Here is a 21,205-nt window from a genome sequence, read left to right on the forward strand (position 1 = left end):
GCCAACCGGTCCCCGATCCCTCTCGCGAATTGTCAATTCTCAAACCTCATAGATGATTGAAATCATCATTCCACTCAAATAAGGTCATGTGTTTTCCCTAAGCACATTGAATGCTCTGTGGATCAGTTCCCCCGTTGGTAAAACAAACCCTAAACAAACATAGAAATTAGTTTGCCGACCGTCAGATACGTGTTCCTTTACAGCGCCATCACATTGACGGACACCCAAAATTTACATGCGACAAAATATCTGCAATCCCGAATATAAAAGATTCAAAACCTCTACTCATTTGCAATAAAATAAGAAAGCAAAAAAAAAACAGTTGAATATCCAAGGCGACTCATTTTCAAAGATAGCACCGCCGATGAATCACTAAATAAAAATAGGTGACAAGGGACGCGGACGAAATTAGCTGAGCACCGACCGGCTGGTTTGCCACCTATTTTTCGGGCGAAGAATTTTGGGGCGACACCTGGTAGTCGCTAGACGCTGGTGAAACGCCAAGTATTTGAATATATCAATTTTTCTTATTGCCGTATCTTTTTTCACTTTTCGGATCGATTTTTTTTCTCTGAAAACCCATTTTTCACTATTTTTACAATGTACACTGTATTTCTAGACATTTTCTGTGCACTTTTATTGTCCTTGCATCGGGAATCGACGACCCGTGATGCGAGGAAAAGATAATTTTTCATTTGCCGGAATTCGATTTTCACAAACTGTCACCACTCGCGTCTGTCGAAAATATTCCGAAAAATGCTTTTATAAGCCACTTCATATTGTATAGTCGTTAAATTGCACCGTTATTCACACTTTCAATAACCGGGAGGCAGTAAACTGTGCCGAAAATGATGAAAATTAACCGACTCGAAGGGAGCTCTACGAGAGTCAACCGCTCGCGACGAAGATACACACACTCCTCCTTTTTCACTCACTAGGTAATAAAAAGCGATTAAAGTGCTCTAAAACATTGAACAATCGCTTTGATTCAATTTCTGTTTGCCTTCACTTAGTGTCCTTCACCCCTAGGTCAGTAAAAATCTGCAGGTCAAAACCTCTCCAGAGGTGGCAACCCTATTTTTCATAGTTCTGTGGGACCCCAGAGGTGCAAAAAAAGCGCTGTCCTGAATAAAAAATATTGCAAATCTTTTCTAAAAACCACTGATGTATAGAATCGAAATAAAATCAGTGACGCTGGAAAAATAGAAACAAGAATGAACACCCCAGATGAACATTTTGTCATCTGTCATTTCGACTAGTTTTGAATCAAGCCAATAATAGGGGGCTGATTCAAGATGTCCTCAATTTGCTCTCAGCACATTTTATTACCCTATCTCTAACCCAAGTAAAAAAAATATTCAAACCGAACTTCTAGGAAGAAGAAAGGAAACTAAGTGCGGAAATGAACTGTTCAGTTGGTAATATTTTCAGTTAATTTTCTGCAAATTTCGGTTAACTTGCCAAGGAATTTAAAAGTTTGAATTTAAACTTTAAAAGTAGAGTAAGCTCGAGAGTTTCTTTTCTAGCAATGGTGTAAATGTTTATCTTAGGCTGTATATCTTGATTGTACCTTTTTGTGCGGAGTAGAGGCATTTGCGGAGACAAATTCAATATTTTACCCTATATGATAAGTAACATATATGTAATCGAGATTATTTATATTACGAGAGACCTATAACTACTCTGTGTTCAAATCCTGAAAATCATCCTTCGACACGTTGGTCGTTTTACCTTAAATTAGTACTTTTGCTAGAAATCTGTTGCCAAAAGGGCATCTTTTCATTCTAAATCAAAGAAGTTCCACCATAAAAGAAGGACGAAAACTAATAGGTGCATACAATAATAGAATGGACACACTGGAAGGTTCATTGCTTTTTAGCTACTACTTTAGATGCTGGTAAACGAATCTTCAAATAATTGGGTGTCGTAAACATTTCAAAACATTCTGAGACGATGGCCCTCAATTTTTTATTTTTTTAAAGATTTTTTAGTATATTTACTTATGTATTTTATTCGTTTTGTTTATTTCATTTTATTTTAAACATTCAATCGACTTTATTCTTTTCGGTTTTTCTTTAATTTTCTTCAGCATTGTTGTTTTTTATCAATTTCATTTATTTTATTGTTTATAATAATATTGTTCAGTTTATTCACTTATAGATTTTAATATTTTTAATTTTGTTATGTGTTATCTTTCTCATATAGAAAGGCTATGCAACCACTCTAAAATCGACAACCTTATTCCAGCCCAGAAGACCGAGTGTCATATACCATTCGACTCAGTCCGTCGAGATCAGCAAATATCTTTCCACATCCAAAACAACACGCGTGATGAGTGTGATGATTTCCTCTGCCTCACCGTCGCCGACACCATGATTGACACATTTTGTTTTGTACCATTTTTCCACTGTTATAAATATCATTTTTGTATGTATGTATTGGGAGCTAAGACTCTCAAGAAAAACCTATTTCAATTCACCAAGTGGTGCAATTGCGCCTTTCTTATTTCTCCAAACTATAACTCCATGGCTGGTTATGTTCAATATAATTGTGGAAATGTCTATTACATCCTTAGTACACTTCCCTAGTAACAACTGTAGTTTTATAGCTCTTGAAGTCGCCCTTAAAACTTAATTTGCACTTGTAGTGTGCTATAAAACTTCAATTGTTACTTGGGTTACCTTCGTGTCGATGGTGAATCACTTAAAACAAAAAAATATTATCTTTAATTTGCACCCATTTTAATAAATTTTGAATCATTTTGATAGTGATGACAGTTGAAATGAAAAAATGCTGTGCGGCCGCACTTTTCAACCCGTAACTCCGGAACCAGAATCCCGATTGAACCGAAATCGACAGCAGCCGACGAGCAGGTTGTATCTTTCATTCAAGAGTAAAATAAATATTTTCCCGTATTATCGAGAGTGGAACGAGTAAAGTCATTATGACGCATAATACATTTGGCTATAGTTAAAAATGACACAAATCCTACCAAAAAATGTTGTAGGAGTGATTTTCACAAAATTAGTCAAATTTTTGAATAATAATATTGAAAAAAGTCTTCATCGAGTCCTACACTGGAAAAAATCTATTTTAAAAATTTGAAGTCGATTTACTAAAAAACCCATTTCTGATTTGGATGAAATTTTGTTCCAAAATAAGTAATTATGTTCCCTACCTATCGTCAAAAATTAAAGTTGGGCACTTGCAAAGAAAAAAAAGTTACTTAAAAAAACTTTTCCTTATCCAAACTGAATTTTTTTTTCAGTGTATTTTTATCGAAAACTAAACCAATGAAAGTCATAATCATCTCAGAATCCAATTGCCCAACTGCTAGTGGCCGGATACATACAAAAAGTATCAGTAACGAATTTGGTATATATTCATAACAAACATGAATGTAAAATTTCAAATGAGTACAATTATTAGTTAACACTAAAAGTTTTCTACTTTTACATTTTTTAAATAATTAGCACGATGACGAAGTCGACCGATAAATCGACACACAATGACCTCCACTGCGAGCCGTGTCAAACAACCTCGTCATAAAGCTGTGGAATAATGTTTGCAAGCACGGCGCACAGCAAAAATCAATCCACATCGACCCGCGAGTTGGCCACGTCAGCGCGCACAGATCGGTGGTCGTTTGATTAAGGTGGTGCGGAGTATGAAAAAAACACCACACATAAAAAAGGCCCACAAGCCGTCTCGGTCTCCTCGATGCATTGCTATCGAGGCGTAAATGCAATAACCATCTTAAAACAATTGTCTGTCAGAGGTTCTTTAGCACTGATGCACGCAATATGCTTGATGATGTTTGCAATACCATCAAACCCCTCAACCTAGGGGGAATACATAGTAGTTTTTTAAACAAAAAATGAGAATAACTCTAGTACTGTTCGATATATCAAATCATTCGGTTAAATAAAATTGTGTATTTCTATAATGGTAACAATTTTGTGGAACTGAAATGTTTAAAAATCTTTTTTTTTTCGAGGGTTGTATTACTGGAGCTGTAGAGCTAGGTTCTCGGACGGGTTCCCCGTCAGAATCACACACTACAATTGCAAACGAGAGAGGCAACGTCGCCCACTAAAAATTGCTTAAGGCTAATTGCAGTGGACCGTGATTCTAAATGTGATATTCATTGTACGGTTCAGATATGTGTGGGCGTAGAGATTTTGCGATCGCATGTATCATCGCGAAGGGCTCGAGCATTTGTACGTTAACGTGTTTAATCGCGTGTGCGTTTGTATGTTGCGTGTGCTAACGTGTATGTAACTTCGCGTTCGATTGCATTTCGCATATTCACGTGTGTTCTTGGATGATCGAGTGTGCACCGTGGTCTGATAAATAATTTTCGGTGTACGGTTTAGATGCTAGAAGAAAGTAAGATCTTCCATATCATAAGAGTTTCCGGTCATGTCGCCATGGAACGTGTTGTCCAGTGAATAGGAGCTTTATTTTTTATTGGTCCAACCGAATAAGTTGCTAGGATGGAGGGAAATAATTTCCGGACGTGACCGATTCATGATCGGTCACGTCTGAAATCACCTTTCTAGGTTTGCATTTGAGACCGCGTTTGGAAGTTCGTAAGTGCTCGAACGTTTATCTTATTACCGGCGTGCTATCAAGTTTGCGCGATCGCGGGTGTAGGTTTTCATGGTTGATCGCGAAGGACCTAAGCGTTCGTATGTTAACGTGTTTGTCGCGTGTGCTCGCGTTCATGTGACTTCGCGTGTACAAAACTCGATTTTGTACCTGTTTGGCCATTCAAATATTCTCGTGCGTTCTTGGATGGTCACGCGGACCGTCATTCTGACATTTTGTTTACGGTGTACAATTTACATTTTGACAGGGAGTGAGGTACCCCATATCACTGAAGTTCCCGGTCATGTCGCCATGGAACGTGTTGTCCAGTGGATATGAGAGCTTTCTTTTTTAATTGGTCGAATTGAAGGCATGGACCTAGTCTGCTGATACCAAAGATGGAAACTTCTGGAAGTGACCGATTCATGATCGTGGGGGCGCTGAAACGATCATCTGATCACCGCGATGTTATCATGTTTGCGAGATCGCGCGTGTAGGTGCCGTGGATGATCGCGAAGGGCTCAAGCATTTGTGTGTTAACGGATTTGTCACGTTATCCTTCCTCAGAGCTAAACAAGAAAATAAAGAAGTAATAATAGAATATTTGTTTACTGATATAAATGCTTATCCATGGGATTATTGATTAATAAAAATATACTTAGTTGCTAAATTAGACAATATCTTCTCACAAACTGAGTTTTATTGGATTCTGAGATGATTACGACTTTCATTCGTTTAGTTTTCGATAAAAATACAATGAAAGCAAATTCAGTTTGGACAAAGAAAAATTGTTTTTCATATAAATATTTTTTCTTTAAAGTGTCCAACTTGAATTTTTGAATCCAAATCAAAGATGGGGTTTTTTCATCCAAATCAAAGATGGGGTTTTTGTAAAACGACTTTAAATTTTCAAATCGATTTATTTTCAGTGTAGGAGTTGAAGAATTTTTTCAATATTTTTATTCAAAAATTTGACTAATTTTGTGGAAATCACTCCTACAACATTTTTTTATAGGATTTGTCATTTTTAGATTATAGCCGTTTGAAATTTTTCAAAAAAAAGACTAAAAGGCAGTCTAGATCATTTTTGGAAAAACAAAGTATGCAAAGTTGCTTTTTGTGACGAAGTCTTCATGTACAGAAAGTTTCTTTTAAATCCGAGAGGGTGCTACCAACTATTGACGTTTTCAAGACAGAAATCGTTCAAGATTCTCTCATATTTTCTTACACATAGTTGGCCGACAGCTAGTTATGCAATTATTTATGGATGATAATAATAACTACATATTTAGGATGCATCAGGATTCAGCTCCGTACTGTAGCAGCACAACGAATATACTTTGTAATCGAGATACTTTCGCGTATCCACTAATAATTCGAAACCAAAACTACACAAAGTTCATTTGAAAGTCGGTATGCGCAAAGTTGCCGGAACTCTGGCCGAAATTAATTTATTTGTCGTGGTTGCAATAATCACATTTTATGGTTTTTCACCGTTTAAGTATTATGATGGAGAAGCTATATGGGAAATTTCTATGGGACCACACTAACCAATTAATGTCAGATCGGGATTAAATTCAGCAGCAGCCAATTAAAGCATTGCACTAATCATTTCACATTTGCAAGATGGTGGACAACTGTCAAGAATATGAGTAATAGGTGTGAAATTAACTTTGAACAATGGCAAGTTGGCCAATGTGATGAAAGCGACTCATTTCAATTAGTTTTGCATCATTTAGATAAAATTATTATACCGTTTTGTTTAGGAATTTCGCATGTGACCGCATACTTCAACCCGTAACACGGGAACCAGAACTCCGATTCCAATGAAATTTAATAGCAGTCAACAGCGATACTGTAGATTTCATTTGCGACCAAATTTGGGAAAATAGAGTCAGACAGTTCTGAGAAGCAGCTATTAATTCACTTCAGGAACTGACACTTTCTCAAAGCTTCCGGTACCGCCAAAGGTGTCTAAAGTGAATGTGGGTTTGATTGGGAACCAGTGAGCTGAAACTATAAATCCAAGCAATTCGAACATATTTTGTGAGATTTTGCATCTTTTAGATAACTAATGACGAAATGAAAAAATATGTTTCTTATATTTTTGATAAGGAATGACTTTATTAAATATTATGACTTTCTGAGAGATCTCATAACATTTTGAATGGAAGTTCTGAGGTATTATTTTCTTATTTTTATTCTTCAGTAAGAATATGTTACGTCGCGTTCTAAATTACTGCCACCCACATGCCACAATTTGTCCTACGCCATCCTCACCCCTCAAAGTGTGGCATAATTTTTGAAGTTTCTATTTTAATCAGGCAGCTTCATTTGTTTTTTCTACCGAGAAATATCACAAGATTTCAAACAAAGTAATTTTCCGATTAAAACATCTTATAGATAGAGATTTTTGCCCAATACTGATCTTACTTCTTATTTTACTTACTTGATTACTTCCTCTTGGGTAGACAAAATATTCAAGTAATATTTGTGGAACTAACCTGTATGTAGCACATATCTAATAATACAAATCCGGTTTTCAACTACTAACAATAAACAACAATGTATCTACAAAGTTAGAAGGCAATTAGATACGTATTTCTTTCTGTCCCCTACCTACCGCACGACGTACAGCAATCGCGCAGCAGCCGAACCACGCAGCCTACGATTGCCATATCTACCTACGGTACGCGCTTACTGTGGCAGTAAGTGAGGCACGGCACAACATTTCGACCGAATTCGGCTTGCGCGTGAACTTTTTTTTTGTCCCCTTCTTCCGTTTCTCTGAAGACCTGTGAAGCGTGATGTTGTTCATCCTTCGAATGATTTTTATTTTAAATTGTATTCTTTTTTTGTTGTTTTTGGTCAACTGCGACCGCGGATGCACATCGTGGTTGAATGCGCGCGCGTGCGAAGATTATCGAGCGCAAGGCTTAACCTTTTCTGATTTCTTGACTATGAAGAGACTATACTGTACTAATTCGATCATTCCTATTGCCTCCGAAAAATGATTTCCCCCATCAAACGTCAGTGTGTTTTGTATATTGATTTGTGACCTCAACGTATTTGCGATTATACGGACTCGAGCCGTAAACATGCAAATTAGGGAATTTTGATTAGATTTCATGGTCGCTATTTTTAGCCGTACATTCAAAAACATGGTTAGGTGTGGGGGTTTTAGTCGGACCGGATTCGTGGAAGAAGAAGCTTGATAAGACAGCAGTTGAGTTGGAATAATTTTGGGTAATCCTTTGCGGTTTCGATCTGGGATTACCGATTCATATATTTATTTTGGGTTGTCGATTCCCGGATCTGTCCCGGGAGGCCTTATCTTATGTAATCTAATGGAAAATTCGTTTAATTTGTTACGTATCGATTTCGTAACGTTCTTATTGTGGTGGTGGGGCCACACTGTACTCACCAGCTATTAGGGTCGTTTCACGGTTGTCTCCTGGAGAAATTCACACTGGGCGGACTTTTCTTCCCACACTATGGTCACTGAGCGAATCGTAATTAATTTTCGGCGGAAACAAGTACCTAAAGGAATGCACTGTAAACAAAATGGACGACACAACTTGTATATACAGACCATACACTTTTTATTTAACACTACTATTCTTTTTTTTTGATTTCTTGACTTGAGCCAGAAGGGCTATTAATAAAAACAAACAAATTTATTACTTGCTTTTTATTCGACGAAAACTTTCTTCTGTCGATACCGTTGCGATCGTGATGACGTTGGTCGACTTGCAGCTGGCTCGATGAGGCGCGGGCTTCGACGGTGGTGCAGTAACGTACGGACTATAGCGACGGGGGACTCCTGAAGAAGCAGCAACTCGGCCTATTGGTAGCGGAGGCCTGCGTTTCACTTTTGGGCCCGGAGAGTGGTACAATGCGCACTTTATCTTCTACACGAGTGTCTAACACTAAGTCGAGTGGGATTTACAGCGTTTTCGGTCTAGTAGAGCCTACCCTCCGGTACTTGGGTACTGGCCTCTACAATGGCGTAAAAATCTTGCCAATCACTGACCGTTCTTGCACTCGCGTCGTACTAGTACACTACACAGAAACCGGTAACCACACTTATCCCACTCGACTGGCCGGACAGAACCTTAACGTTCGTGTGGTGGTTCTGAACGGCGAAAACAAGATCCTACGGATCAGCTTATATCACAAGACTTTTCTTACGATGGAAACGCGCGGTCAAGTATCTAGTGACTCGCTGCTGCTAGTCTTCACTCCTCCGGGCCGATTAACTATTAGAGACCGCATTAAGATTTCGCGGTACATTTTATCATTGCCCTGTCCACTTTCCAACACATACCCTCCGCGCCTCCTCGCATCCTGCCACCCCGCATTTGATGACGGTGATGATGCGATGACAGAATGATGATGGTTGACGTTTACAAACATGTTATCGTTTTGGTTGGTGTCACGAAATATGCTCAAATTTTAGTACAATGTATTGACATGCTAAACGTGCGGTACTTGTTTCCTTGATTTTTTTTTATAATGAACAATTATAACAAATATAATAACAAAATGAATAATAAATAAACAAGCAAAATAAATAACAAATATAAATAAATAAATAAATAAATAAATAAATAAATAAATAAATAAATAAGCACATAAATATATAAATAAATAAATAAGTAAATAAATCTATGAACAAATAAATAACGAAACCTACATTTGACACCAACCAGGGCTATTAAGCAGAACTTAAACGCGACTCAAACATGCAAGCACGGAGTAGTAACGGTTTGACGTTTAAATTCTACTTAGACATTTACGAACAATAATTTTAAAGTATAAACAAAGAACAGGCGTCGTCAAATACACGAGATAGACCGTACACTGTTATTTATTTATACGACAAAAAAAATAACAATATTTACAAATATATACAAGCTGGGCTCAGTGACCAAAGCGACGATATTGTGACCTAAAAAATCACAGGTCACAATTTTCCCCGACTCGGGTAAAAAAAAACCCAAATGGTTTTTTTTTTCTCGAATGAATGCCGACTTCAAACGCGACTACTTCTTCCCGAGTGCCAGTTTTAATTCCGTGGAATGATTTTTCCAAAGGCCAGAGGAATCTGTCCCACGAAATTACTTGACTCTGAGGAAGTGAGCCTGTCCGTTTTTAGTCTCGCGCACTCACCGATGTATCTGTCACAATCAGGAACGATTCAATCCATCCATCAATCCCAAATCAACTGTGAAAGTTTCACTGTCGAAATTGCCTATAATGCGTCAGAATAAAAGCCGTTGCTGCATTTGCTGAGTAGAATTATTGATCGGATACGCTTCAAATGGCGGAAAATTACCAGAAAGAAATCAGACGGAATTTGACATTTCTTTCTGCTACCATTACCGTCACAAGGGCTATCCTTGGACGAAACATCTAACACTACCGCTTACATACCGCACACACTCACTCAGAATTCAATTTGCTAGCCTTTCATTCCTCTTCATTTACACTCACATTCATACCATAAATAATACTAAACACTAACTTTTAATTATGCTAGGGGCCCCTAAATTTAAATTTGTGCTTTACCGGACTCTTTTTCAAGAGTCGGAAAGACTATTACTTTTGTGAAATGGTTAACTCGTTGCGAACTTCTTTTACTCTCTCGTCATGCGAGAGAAAACTAGATGAAGTTACGCAGAATTAACCCATTCACGCTTAGAGTGTAAAGTCGACTTAAAACTGGCGGCGGGCAAACGTAACCCCGTCGTAACCCAGCACAACCCTGTCGTCCGGTTGTCTATTATCCGATCTGTCACAGCTACTCATACTCAGCTGACTAATGCTGATTGTTTATGTAGTGATGAAAAAAAAGGATGATTCGTGATGTTGGTAAGTATTTTTGTTGCTAATTATGTTTTTTTTGTTTTATTTTAGATATAACGTCGAAGTTTGCACCGTTTTTTTGAGATCGGTGGAGGATTCAGGAGGACGGAGAGTTGGCTGACACTGTGCTGTGCAGCTGTGGGTGTTTTTTGTGTGTTTATTTTATTTGTTTTTGTTTTGTAAATAAAGTGTAATCGATGGTGCTTTTTTTATAATTCATTCCGCGGTGGAGCGGAGAACTAGCTAACCGGGTTTCAAATGCACAGCTGGCCAAATACCCAAACTTTTGCCGTTCAAATCCTCCAGCTCATAGGAAGACGATCCGATTTTCGCCTTGACACGACATGGAAGGAATTGTTGGCCGTATTTGGCATTATAGTTCTGTGCTGCACTAGACGGTTTCATGTTTCTGCGGTATATCAGCTGTCCCTCTACGAAAGCTTGTGCAAACTTGCGGTGCCGTAAATTATAGCGCTGTTGGGAAGCGTTGTGAGCTTTCGCCAGATTTTTGCGGACAAGGTCGTAGATTCGCTCAAACATTTTCGATCGTCGTTCTTCCATCTCTTCCGAAGTCAGCTTTACATCGAGACGGGTGAGTAAATGATCGGTACCAACTTCAGAGTACTCGTGACCGTGATTAATGAAGTATGGTGTGAATCCAGTCGACGAGTGAACACTGGTATTCAAAACCATCTCGATCTCCGACACACGAGTGTCCCAAAGGCGTTGGTCCTCCCTCACGTATGTCCTGATAGCAGCATTGATAGTTCGGTTGACTCTTTCGACCGGGTTTGCCTGTGAGTGATATCGTGAGTTGAGCCAGTGGGCAACTTTGAAACGATCCAACAGCTCCTTGAACTCTTTGGAAATGAAACTGCTTCCGTTGTCAGTGATTATCACTTCAGGAACCGAGTTTCTCAGGAACCATTGGTCTTTCAAAATCGCACACATGGGGGCACTACTGACATTCCTCACAGGCTGAACCATTACCCATTTCGAAAAGTAGTCACAAACTACCAAAATGTGCTGACTACCGCGACGAGTGCGGGGGAGAGGGCCAATGAAATCCGCTGATACGATCTGCCAAGGGCGGGTGGCAATTTTCATGTTTCCCATGGCAGGTGCAACAGGGACGGAAGAAGCTTTGACTTCCTTGCACATTCCACACTGTTGAACGTACCGCCGTATTTCAACTGCCATCTTAGGCCAGTAGAATCTTTGACGGATCCGTGCAAGGGTTTTGTCGTAGCCTGGATGAAAGCAATCGTCGTGGTACTGTCGAAGAATATTTGGAACTTCGGTGGGCGGGGGAATCATTTTCCACTCGAAGCGAGTATCACAGGGATTATCGTTCACGGTGATAAACTTAAAGAGTTTACCATCGTCGATCTTGAAGTCTACAAAATCATCGGGCCGGCGGGCCACTTTGTCGGACATTGACGCGTACCACGACGATTCTTGAACAGCTGCGATGCTTCGCGAGAGGGCGTCCGGAACCACGTTCTCCTTGCCCTTGCGATGCTTGACGGTCATATCGAATTGCTGCAGATTCAACGCCCATCGGCTGCATCGTGACCCGACCTTCCATTTTGTACTGAGTATATGGGTCAGCGCGGAAGAATCGGTTATTAGGGTGAAATGGTAACCCTCAATATACCCACGGAATGCATCGATGGCGAGAATGGCTGCAAGCGCTTCCTTTTCTGCGGCATGGTAGTTCTTCTGGGGCGTTGTCAGTTTATGGGAGTAGAATGAAATGACCCGCTCTACCCCATCCTGTTCTTGTGTGAGAACCCCAGCTACCGCCACGTCACTAGCATCCGTTTGGATACAGAACTCCTTGCTGAAATCAGGACTGCCCAAGACTGGTGAAGATATCAGCCGCTCTTTGATTTCGCAAAATGCCTGTTCGGCGTCATCGTTCCAACGGATGGTTTTCGTTTTGCTTTGCAGAAGGTTTGTGAGTGCAGCGGTCACCCCGCTAAAGTCTAAGATGAAGCGCCGATAGTAATTAGCCATTCCTAGGAATCTCCTTAGTTTTGTTACGGTATTGGGCCGTTCGTATTCGACAATAGGACGAACTTTTTCCGGGTTGGCTCGAAGACCGTCTGTATTAAGGAGATATCCCAGGAAGGGAATCTCAGACACTCCAAACTTAGACTTTTCGAGGTTTATGCTTAGGTTTGCTTCCCTTAAGCGACGTGCAATCTCCACTAGAAGGCGTTCATGGTGTTCGAATGTCTCCGTCACCACAACAATGTCGTCGAGATAGACGAAGACGTACGGTTCAAGCATCCCGTGGCCCAGGACATTGTCCATCAGTCGTGCTAACGTAGCAGGACTGTTGATCAATCCAAAAGGCATCCGTGTGTATTGGAATAGCCCTTTGCCCTGTACACAAAAGGCCGTGTACTTCCGCGATTCTTGGTCCAATGGAACCTGGAGAAACGCTTCAGACAGGTCTATCGTGGACAGGTATTTAGCCTTGGGAAGTTGACCTAAAATTCGACCGGGATGAGGCAACGGATAAGCATCCCGAACAGTCCGCTCGTTAATCTTGCGCGCGTCCAAACAGAGCCGAACTTTGTTGGGCTTGATGACCGGCACGCAGTTAAGCGACCAATCCGAGTTGCTCCGTTCCAAAATCCCTAAACCCAACAGTCGTTCCAGCTCGACGGCTACCAGATCCTGCGTCTTCGGAGACATCACGTATGGAAACTGGCGGACTGGTGGTTTATTTTTCCATTCCTCTCCCAACACGATACGATGCTGAGCTCGGTTGGTCAGGGTCAATTTCCCTTCTTGAGCAGGAAGGAAAAGTTTTTTGACGTTCTCGATCACCATAATTTCATCATCGGTCAAAATATTTGCAGAACTACGGTGTTCGGTAATAGATGCCGACGCAGTGGACTCAATCCCTCCACAGTTTTGCATCGCGGGCTGAATTTTGAATTTCCTCCAAAAATCCATCCCGCAGATACAATCTATGAACAGATTTGCAACTACCAAAGTAGGAACTATTTTCACACATCCTTGGAAAGCAAATGGAAGATGAGCCTGACCTTGAATTTGCAGTTCATCTCCACTTGCAGACCGTAGAATCACGTTTTTGGAGGGACGATGCAACTTTTTGTACTTCAATTGCGAAAAAAGGGTTTCGCTAATAAGCGTATGATTGCTACCGCTGTCCAGGAGAGCACGTACCGGGTAACCGTAAATCTTTACGTGTGCGTACGGCCGGTTATCGTGGGGGACAGGGTAGGTAATTTGAAGAATTTCCGCAGACTCTGGGTAAATATCTCTGGTGGCCTGCACCCAGTAAGGGGGAGGCGTACGTTGAAGAAAACGGTCTTGACTTACGCGTTGGGTGTCTGCGAACGACGATTTTGGTTCGCGTTTGGTCCGTTTTTTAAACAAAACGGGCAATAGTTAGTCGGAAAACCGCGAAGACCGCACGTACTGCAAAATATGCCCCGAGGCTGTCTACACATCGCTACGTGATGACCAATCCTCCCGCAATTGTAGCAGGTATTGGCCGGTGGGGGAATGTGCGTGTTTATCAATTCTTCCAACGTGAACTGTGGACGAGAATTGAACCCAGATGGCACCGCGATCGGGTCTGGTCGGGCGGTATTTTGAGACGAATTTTGACTCGTTTGGGTGTTCGGTAAGGATTGGTTGTTTTTGTTGGAAAGTTGATTGGGACGAGACGAATTAGTGGATGTGTGTGAATTGTTTCTATTTTGGTTGACCTGAGATACTGCTGCGGTTTGATCTATCACCTGTTGAGTCTGGGATTGGTTCTTATTTTTTTTCTTCGAATTGTTTTCAGAGCTTTCGACCACTTGGACATTCCTGTCCGCCCCGAAAACCTTGTTGTATGCCGAGAAATTTAATGCATCTAATTTCTGTCCAGCAGCAACAAGTGTTTCAAGGTCGACTATCGGAATAAATGTCATTTGTCGCTTGTAGTCTACTCGCATATTCTGCTGTAGAATCTGTACTTTTTCGTAATCGGGAATCTGAACACTCATGGTTCTGAACAGTTTCTCGATTTCGAAATAGTACTCGTGGAAAGATTCATGTTTTTGTTGACGACGCTGGTAAATTTTCATTTTGATCAACGCGTCCAAATCAGGGTGCATGTAGGTGCGTTTTAATTCAAATACCAAATGCTGCCAATTCATCAATCTACCAGTGGCTCTTTGTGCCATATACCACTTGAGCGCTGAACCAACAAACAAATGCACAGCCGACTCGAAAAGCTCGACTTCCGACACATGCTCAGCTTGGGATAAAGCCTGTACAATTTCCAGAAACTCATTTAACTTCAGCCCTTGATCGTCACCACTGTATTTAGTGATGTTCCATTTGGACACAGGAAGAGTGTGACGGTTGTGGTACGGTGCGGGGTACGGATTGTGTAGAACACCACTATACATGGGAGGTGAATTTCGTTTAGGGAAAGATGGGATAGCCGAAGCATGGTTGTACATTTCGGGATTTGCTCCAGGAGGATTAGAAATTCTCGTCGGGTGATAGGGAATATTGTATGTATTGTTGGGAACTGGTATATTGTTAGAATGTAATGTACGATCTGGGATATTTTGAAAATTATGGTAACTAGATGAAGTATCGAATGAATTGGAAGGCTTTATAGGCGGAAAATTATAGTTTTGAAATGTTCTGAAATTTGTATCGGGGTGTTGTGAATATGAAGTAAATTGAGCATGATCGGGAAGAGTTTGAGTTACAGCATCTTTTACTTCTCTTCGTCGGGCTAAATCGGCTTCTAGATCCGTAATTCTCGCTTGCAACGAATGGATCCAATCAAGGTCATCCTGACTAAGAACGGAAACTCTCGGTCTAGGATTTTCATCTGCTTTGTCTGCATCCAACAGAGCTAAAATATCATTTCCCTCTTGCTGATCACTCTGCAAAGACGAAGCAGAACCTCGAAAGAAATATTCAAGAACCTCCGCTAATTCAACCACCGTATTTTGCAATTGACTGTGCAAGTTAGGCGACCCCCGCGAGTCCCTCAACACAGTCACTAAACGCATACCGACGTGTACCATTCTAGTGGAACAAACCTTCTTTTCCTCATCATCCTCCTGTTCCAAACACGATTTCAACTCGATAAACTTATGCGTACAAACCTCGACTTCCACAGTAGGATCACCCACTACTCTTCGTGGGCATTTTCCCGACGGATCATCCCTTTCCACCTTCAATTGGTCTCGCAGCCACTTGCGTTTTCGTGAGCGATCGAGACCGATAGACAAACTGACAGAACGGGCAGTCAGTTCATAATTCAGTTCATCGTCGGCTAAAAACTCCACACTCATATCAAAATACCAACCTTGGATCAGCTCACTAGCTTGATCGAATGTGAGCTGTGCCATTGCCATTGTATAAAAAGGCAAAAATTAACAAAATTATCACAAACCTCAAATAGTTTTAACACCCGCTAGAAAAGTAAACAAAAACCCGACAAGAAACAAATGTAATGGTATTAGTAAATGTCAAATTCAATCCGATCAATGCTACCTGTGTATGAAAAATGTTCAAAACAAACGATCAATTTTTCTACTCAAGCACTAGCAAACGACGGCGTGCCAGATATACAATTTTTCATCACTCGCAACAATTCGCAATTCCACTAATCACAATTAAATTTCAGAATCAACTTCCAGATTGGATATCGACCCAATGACTTCGCGATTAATGAAGTGAACAATGTGAATTGAATTTCTCCGGGAGACACAACGAAAAAGGGATTTGCTTCTGGTCTTGGAAACAAATCACTTTTTCTTTTATTTTGCGTTGGGCGCCAATTGTTACGTATCGATTTCGTAACGTTCTTATTGTGGTGGTGGGGCCACACTGTACTCACCAGCTATTAGGGTCGTTTCACGGTTGTCTCCTGGAGAAATTCACACTGGGCGGACTTTTCTTCCCACACTATGGTCACTGAGCGAATCGTAATTAATTTTCGGCGGAAACAAGTACCTAAAGGAATGCACTGTAAACAAAATGGACGACACAACTTGTATATACAGACCATACACTTTTTATTTAACACTACTATTCTTTTTTTTTGATTTCTTGACTTGAGCCAGAAGGGCTATTAATAAAAACAAACAAATTTATTACTTGCTTTTTATTCGACGAAAACTTTCTTCTGTCGATACCGTTGCGATCGTGATGACGTTGGTCGACTTGCAGCTGGCTCGATGAGGCGCGGGCTTCGACGGTGGTGCAGTAACGTACGGACTATAGCGACGGGGGACTCCTGAAGAAGCAGCAACTCGGCCTATTGGTAGCGGAGGCCTGCGTTTCACTTTTGGGCCCGGAGAGTGGTACAATGCGCACTTTATCTTCTACACGAGTGTCTAACACTAAGTCGAGTGGGATTTACAGCGTTTTCGGTCTAGTAGAGCCTACCCTCCGGTACTTGGGTACTGGCCTCTACAATGGCGTAAAAATCTTGCCAATCACTGACCGTTCTTGCACTCGCGTCGTACTAGTACACTACACAGAAACCGGTAACCACACTTATCCCACTCGACTGGCCGGACAGAACCTTAACGTTCGTGTGGTGGTTCTGAACGGCGAAAACAAGATCCTACGGATCAGCTTATATCACAAGACTTTTCTTACGATGGAAACGCGCGGTCAAGTATCTAGTGACTCGCTGCTGCTAGTCTTCACTCCTCCGGGCCGATTAACTATTAGAGACCGCATTAAGATTTCGCGGTACATTTTATCATTGCCCTGTCCACTTTCCAACACATACCCTCCGCGCCTCCTCGCATCCTGCCACCCCGCATTTGATGACGGTGATGATGCGATGACAGAATGATGATGGTTGACGTTTACAAACATGTTATCGTTTTGGTTGGTGTCACGAAATATGCTCAAATTTTAGTACAATGTATTGACATGCTAAACGTGCGGTACTTGTTTCCTTGATTTTTTTTATAATGAACAATTATAACGAATATAATAACAAAATGAATAATAAATAAACAAGCAAAATAAATAACAAATATAAATAAATAAATAAATAAATAAATAAATAAATAAATAAGCACATAAATATATAAATAAATAAATAAGTAAATAAATCTATGAACAAATAAATAACGAAACCTACATTTGACACCAACCAGGGCTATTAAGCAGAACTTAAACGCGACTCAAACATGCAAGCACGGAGTAGTAACGGTTTGACGTTTAAATTCTACTTAGACATTTACGAACAATAATTTTAAAGTATAAACAAAGAACAGGCGTCGTCAAATACACGAGATAGACCGTACACTGTTATTTATTTATACGACAAAAAAAAATAACAATATTTACAAATATATACAAGCTGGGCTCAGTGACCAAAGCGACGATATTGTGACCTAAAAAATCACAGGTCACAAATTTAACTTTGAAATATAAACGTCGGTCCGATCCTTTATATTTCGCAATATTGTTGTACTGAGTCAATTTTCACTTTTAACCCCAGAACGTTGCACTGGGGTACAAATGTACCCCACGCCTTCTTTGGAGCCGTATGAAAACGAGAATTCTGCACCTGAGACCCTAACCATAATTCAATTTAGAGTGCTTAGTAAGAGTAGGAAAAAGTGGTATAGCCAGTTTACTTATAGCCTTCGTGGAAGCAGGTGTCGAAGTTGGCGTGGGGTACATTTGTACCCCAGTGTACCAGTGTTGCCGTTGGCATTTCGTCAGGTTTTGTGTTGTCAGTGGAAATTTGACTCGTGACAATACCAGTTTGAATACTTGTTATTTTATTGCGTAAGTAACAATTAGTATTATAAAATCGTTTTTAATCATTTATTCAATCAATTTAATTTATCTTTGAAGTAGAAAAAAATAGTTCTTATTTTTGCTGATTTTTATTGTTGTATTGTTTATTTCTTATAGTTTTTCAAAACAATGGCTCGCAAGTATAACTTGCGCACAGTTGCAGCTGTAACAGTAACGTTGCGTGTTACCAATGTAATGTATTACCGGTCAGAAAGGTTTTTTTTAAATTGCAATTTCCACCCCATTTCGTGATATTTTCCAAAATCCAATTTTTAAACATTCACTCTTCCAAATAATTGCACTTTTTCAAAAATATTGAAGTTCCATTTTATACCGTTTCTAGACCATTCTTTCAACTTTTAGAATCATTTGATTTTTGTTCAAATCAGTTGAAAATTCGCAAAGTAATAGTAATTTTTGTGAACTTTTTTGTATAAACCATTATACAAACCACACAGCTGTTTTTGTAATTAAAAAACGAAGAAAATGATGTACCATATATTTCTTTTGTTTGCATTTTTATCTGCGAAAATTGCGATCAAATCGTGGGGTACATTAATTTGTACCCCAGTGCAACGTTCTAGGGTAGAAAATGCAAGTGGATCGTTCTAGGGTTAAGGGGCCATTCATAAATTACGTAACGCCTTTAAGAGGAGAGGGGGTACGATAAAGTGTCACATGTTGTGACTTATGGGGGAGTAAGCTGGAACGTTACGTAACATGTTTTTACTGAAGAAAAAAAGTTTTTTTTTGAGAAATTGGTTACGTAATAGGAGAGGGGGTATAGACAAATTTGTGACAATTTGTTACATGGGGGGTGTCAATTTTGAGCAATTTTTGCGTTACGTAATTTATGAATGGTCCCTAATCAATAAGAACATTTCTGAAGATAAATGTGAAAGTTCGAAAACTATAGTTCAATTTTGTTGCAAGATTCATTTAGATAGTTTTTCTATTGCATAGAACTACACCAAACTTTTGGTTGTATTTTAAAGGGTCAATTTAACGACTTCTTCCAAAATATGGCGAACCTACTCCCATTCGTGCATTTGGTACGATATGTTAAAATGTTAAGGATATCCTAAAAGAATTGGTACACTTAAGGGTTTATATATGAAGTGAATCGAGAAAGTTTTGGAACTGTCATCATTGTCTATTCAAAATTACAAAAGTTTGCTAAACAAACTTTCTATAATAAGGTTGTGAATATTATAAAGTATTTAATTTTTTTTAATTAAATGATTTATAATAAACGGAATATTGACCTTCGCTCGTCAATGCAGTTTATTTTGTATGTTCACCGTACATGATTTCTCACGAATCGCTGAACTGCAAAAAAATTTCCAGTAATTATGATGATTTTCCCTAATGGGTTTTGAGTTTTTTAATTTAATTTATCCTAATAATATTATAAGTGTTTTAAGGTCGTTTAATTTTGAATTTTATTCATTGAATTTATTTTATTCTATTTATTTTCTTCATTTTATTAATTTTACCATGCCTACTTATTTTGTTTATTTTGTTCATTCCATGTTTTACTTATTTTGTTTATTTTAATTGTTTTTTTTTAATTTTATTCGTTTTATGTAGTTTATTTATTTTGTTTCACTTGATTTATTTTTGATATTTTATTTAGTTTATATATTTGATTTATTTTGTTGATTTCATTTTTTTTATACATTTGATATATTTTAATTACTTTATTTATTGTATTCATTTCATTTGTTCATTCTATTCATTTTATATTTTGCTTTGTTTTATTTCATTTTTTATTTTATATTTTATATTTATATCAATTTCATTTATTCTATTATTTTCATAACTTTTTTATATTGTCTGATTGAGTGATTCTTAACCTAGGGTCCACAGACGCCTAGGGGGCCGTGAAGTCGTTGCTGGGGGTTCGCGAAGAAAAACATGTTTTCCGAGTGTATATATAAATTTCCAGTTTTGTTTTCTAACAAACTGAAAATAACATATTGATAATATACAAAATCGATGTTTATCGGTGGAGATCCGCAGCAACCAAAGGTGATTTCTAAGGGGTCCGTGGTACGAAAAAGGTTAAGAACCACTCTGCACAGTGTTTGAAAACGTCGCTTTCGTGCTCAAAAATAATAGCATCAAAATACATTTTTTAGAGATTAATTAACCTAAAAGTATTAAAGGATTTTTTTTAAATTCGTTTATTTGACATGGCTCATAGCGGTAGCTTAACGGAGCCGTGGATCTTTTGTATGTTTAAAAATACAAACAGGAATTTTTTTTTTATTCATTTCGTTTATTTGATAGGCACAAATGCGTTAGCTGGGCGGTGCCGAATTCTTTTGTTTTTACATTTTGAATATCTTAAAACTAGGAGGTTACAATGTTGAAATATTTTTTTTATAAAAGAGAAAAAATTTACAGCTATCTTAAGACTAGAAAAAAAAATTCTATATATAAGAGAGGGGGCAAAAGATTTTTTTTTATGAAAAATTTTAAAACAAGGAATTCAATAGTAATAGTTTTTTAGGAAATATTTACAGTTATCTTAAAACTAACAATATAGTTTGGTACACAAAAGGGGGAACAAATATTTATGAAAAATTTCACAGATGTTTTAAAACTAGGGATACAATTCTATTTACAAGATGGGGGACAATAGTTTTAACAAAGAGTAGAAATTACAACTATCTTAAAACTAGGAATACGGAATACAAATTTGATTTTTTATTGGATACTTATGCTTGGTCATTTCCAAAATCGGTGTAGAAGTAGTTGTATCAAGGACAGGGGAGAGAAGGCGTAGATGGTGACCGGTAGAGAAGAGCAAAACTTGCAACTTTCGGACAAACGGGAGATCAGCGAAACAAATTTCCGCCTCAGTCTAGTAGGTCGGATTGGCGGATGGTATTCTTCGGACCCGCGGGGAATCCTT

The 21,205-nt window shown here is 39.0% G+C and overlaps 3 protein-coding genes across 3 annotated transcripts in view; 2 read left to right on the forward strand and 1 right to left on the reverse strand.

The window, feature by feature from the left end:
- Nucleotides 1–10,579, forward strand: part of LOC131679658 (BRCA2-interacting transcriptional repressor EMSY-like) — a 28,101-nt gene extending 17,522 nt beyond the window's left edge. Inside the window, exon 3 of the mRNA XM_058960391.1 lies at nucleotides 10,510–10,579. Within this exon, the coding sequence (XP_058816374.1) occupies nucleotides 10,510–10,579 (70 nt within the window). The remainder of the gene's footprint in view (nucleotides 1–10,509) is intronic.
- The window catches only part of LOC131679154 (Krueppel homolog 1-like), a 188,329-nt gene that overhangs the window by 104,607 nt on the left and 62,517 nt on the right, over nucleotides 1–21,205 (forward strand). The gene's annotated exons all lie outside the window — the stretch shown is intronic.
- Nucleotides 10,702–15,869, reverse strand: LOC131679659 (uncharacterized). Its single transcript, XM_058960392.1, has 2 exons — nucleotides 13,919–15,869; nucleotides 10,702–13,829 (listed from the first exon to the last, which is right to left on the reverse strand). Exons 1-2 carry the CDS (start codon nucleotides 15,867–15,869, stop codon nucleotides 10,702–10,704), a joined length of 5,079 nt encoding a protein of 1,692 aa, XP_058816375.1.

This window comes from Topomyia yanbarensis, chromosome 2 (genome assembly GCF_030247195.1).
Source record: "Topomyia yanbarensis strain Yona2022 chromosome 2, ASM3024719v1, whole genome shotgun sequence".
Classification (NCBI taxonomy): Eukaryota; Metazoa; Arthropoda; class Insecta; order Diptera; family Culicidae; genus Topomyia; species Topomyia yanbarensis.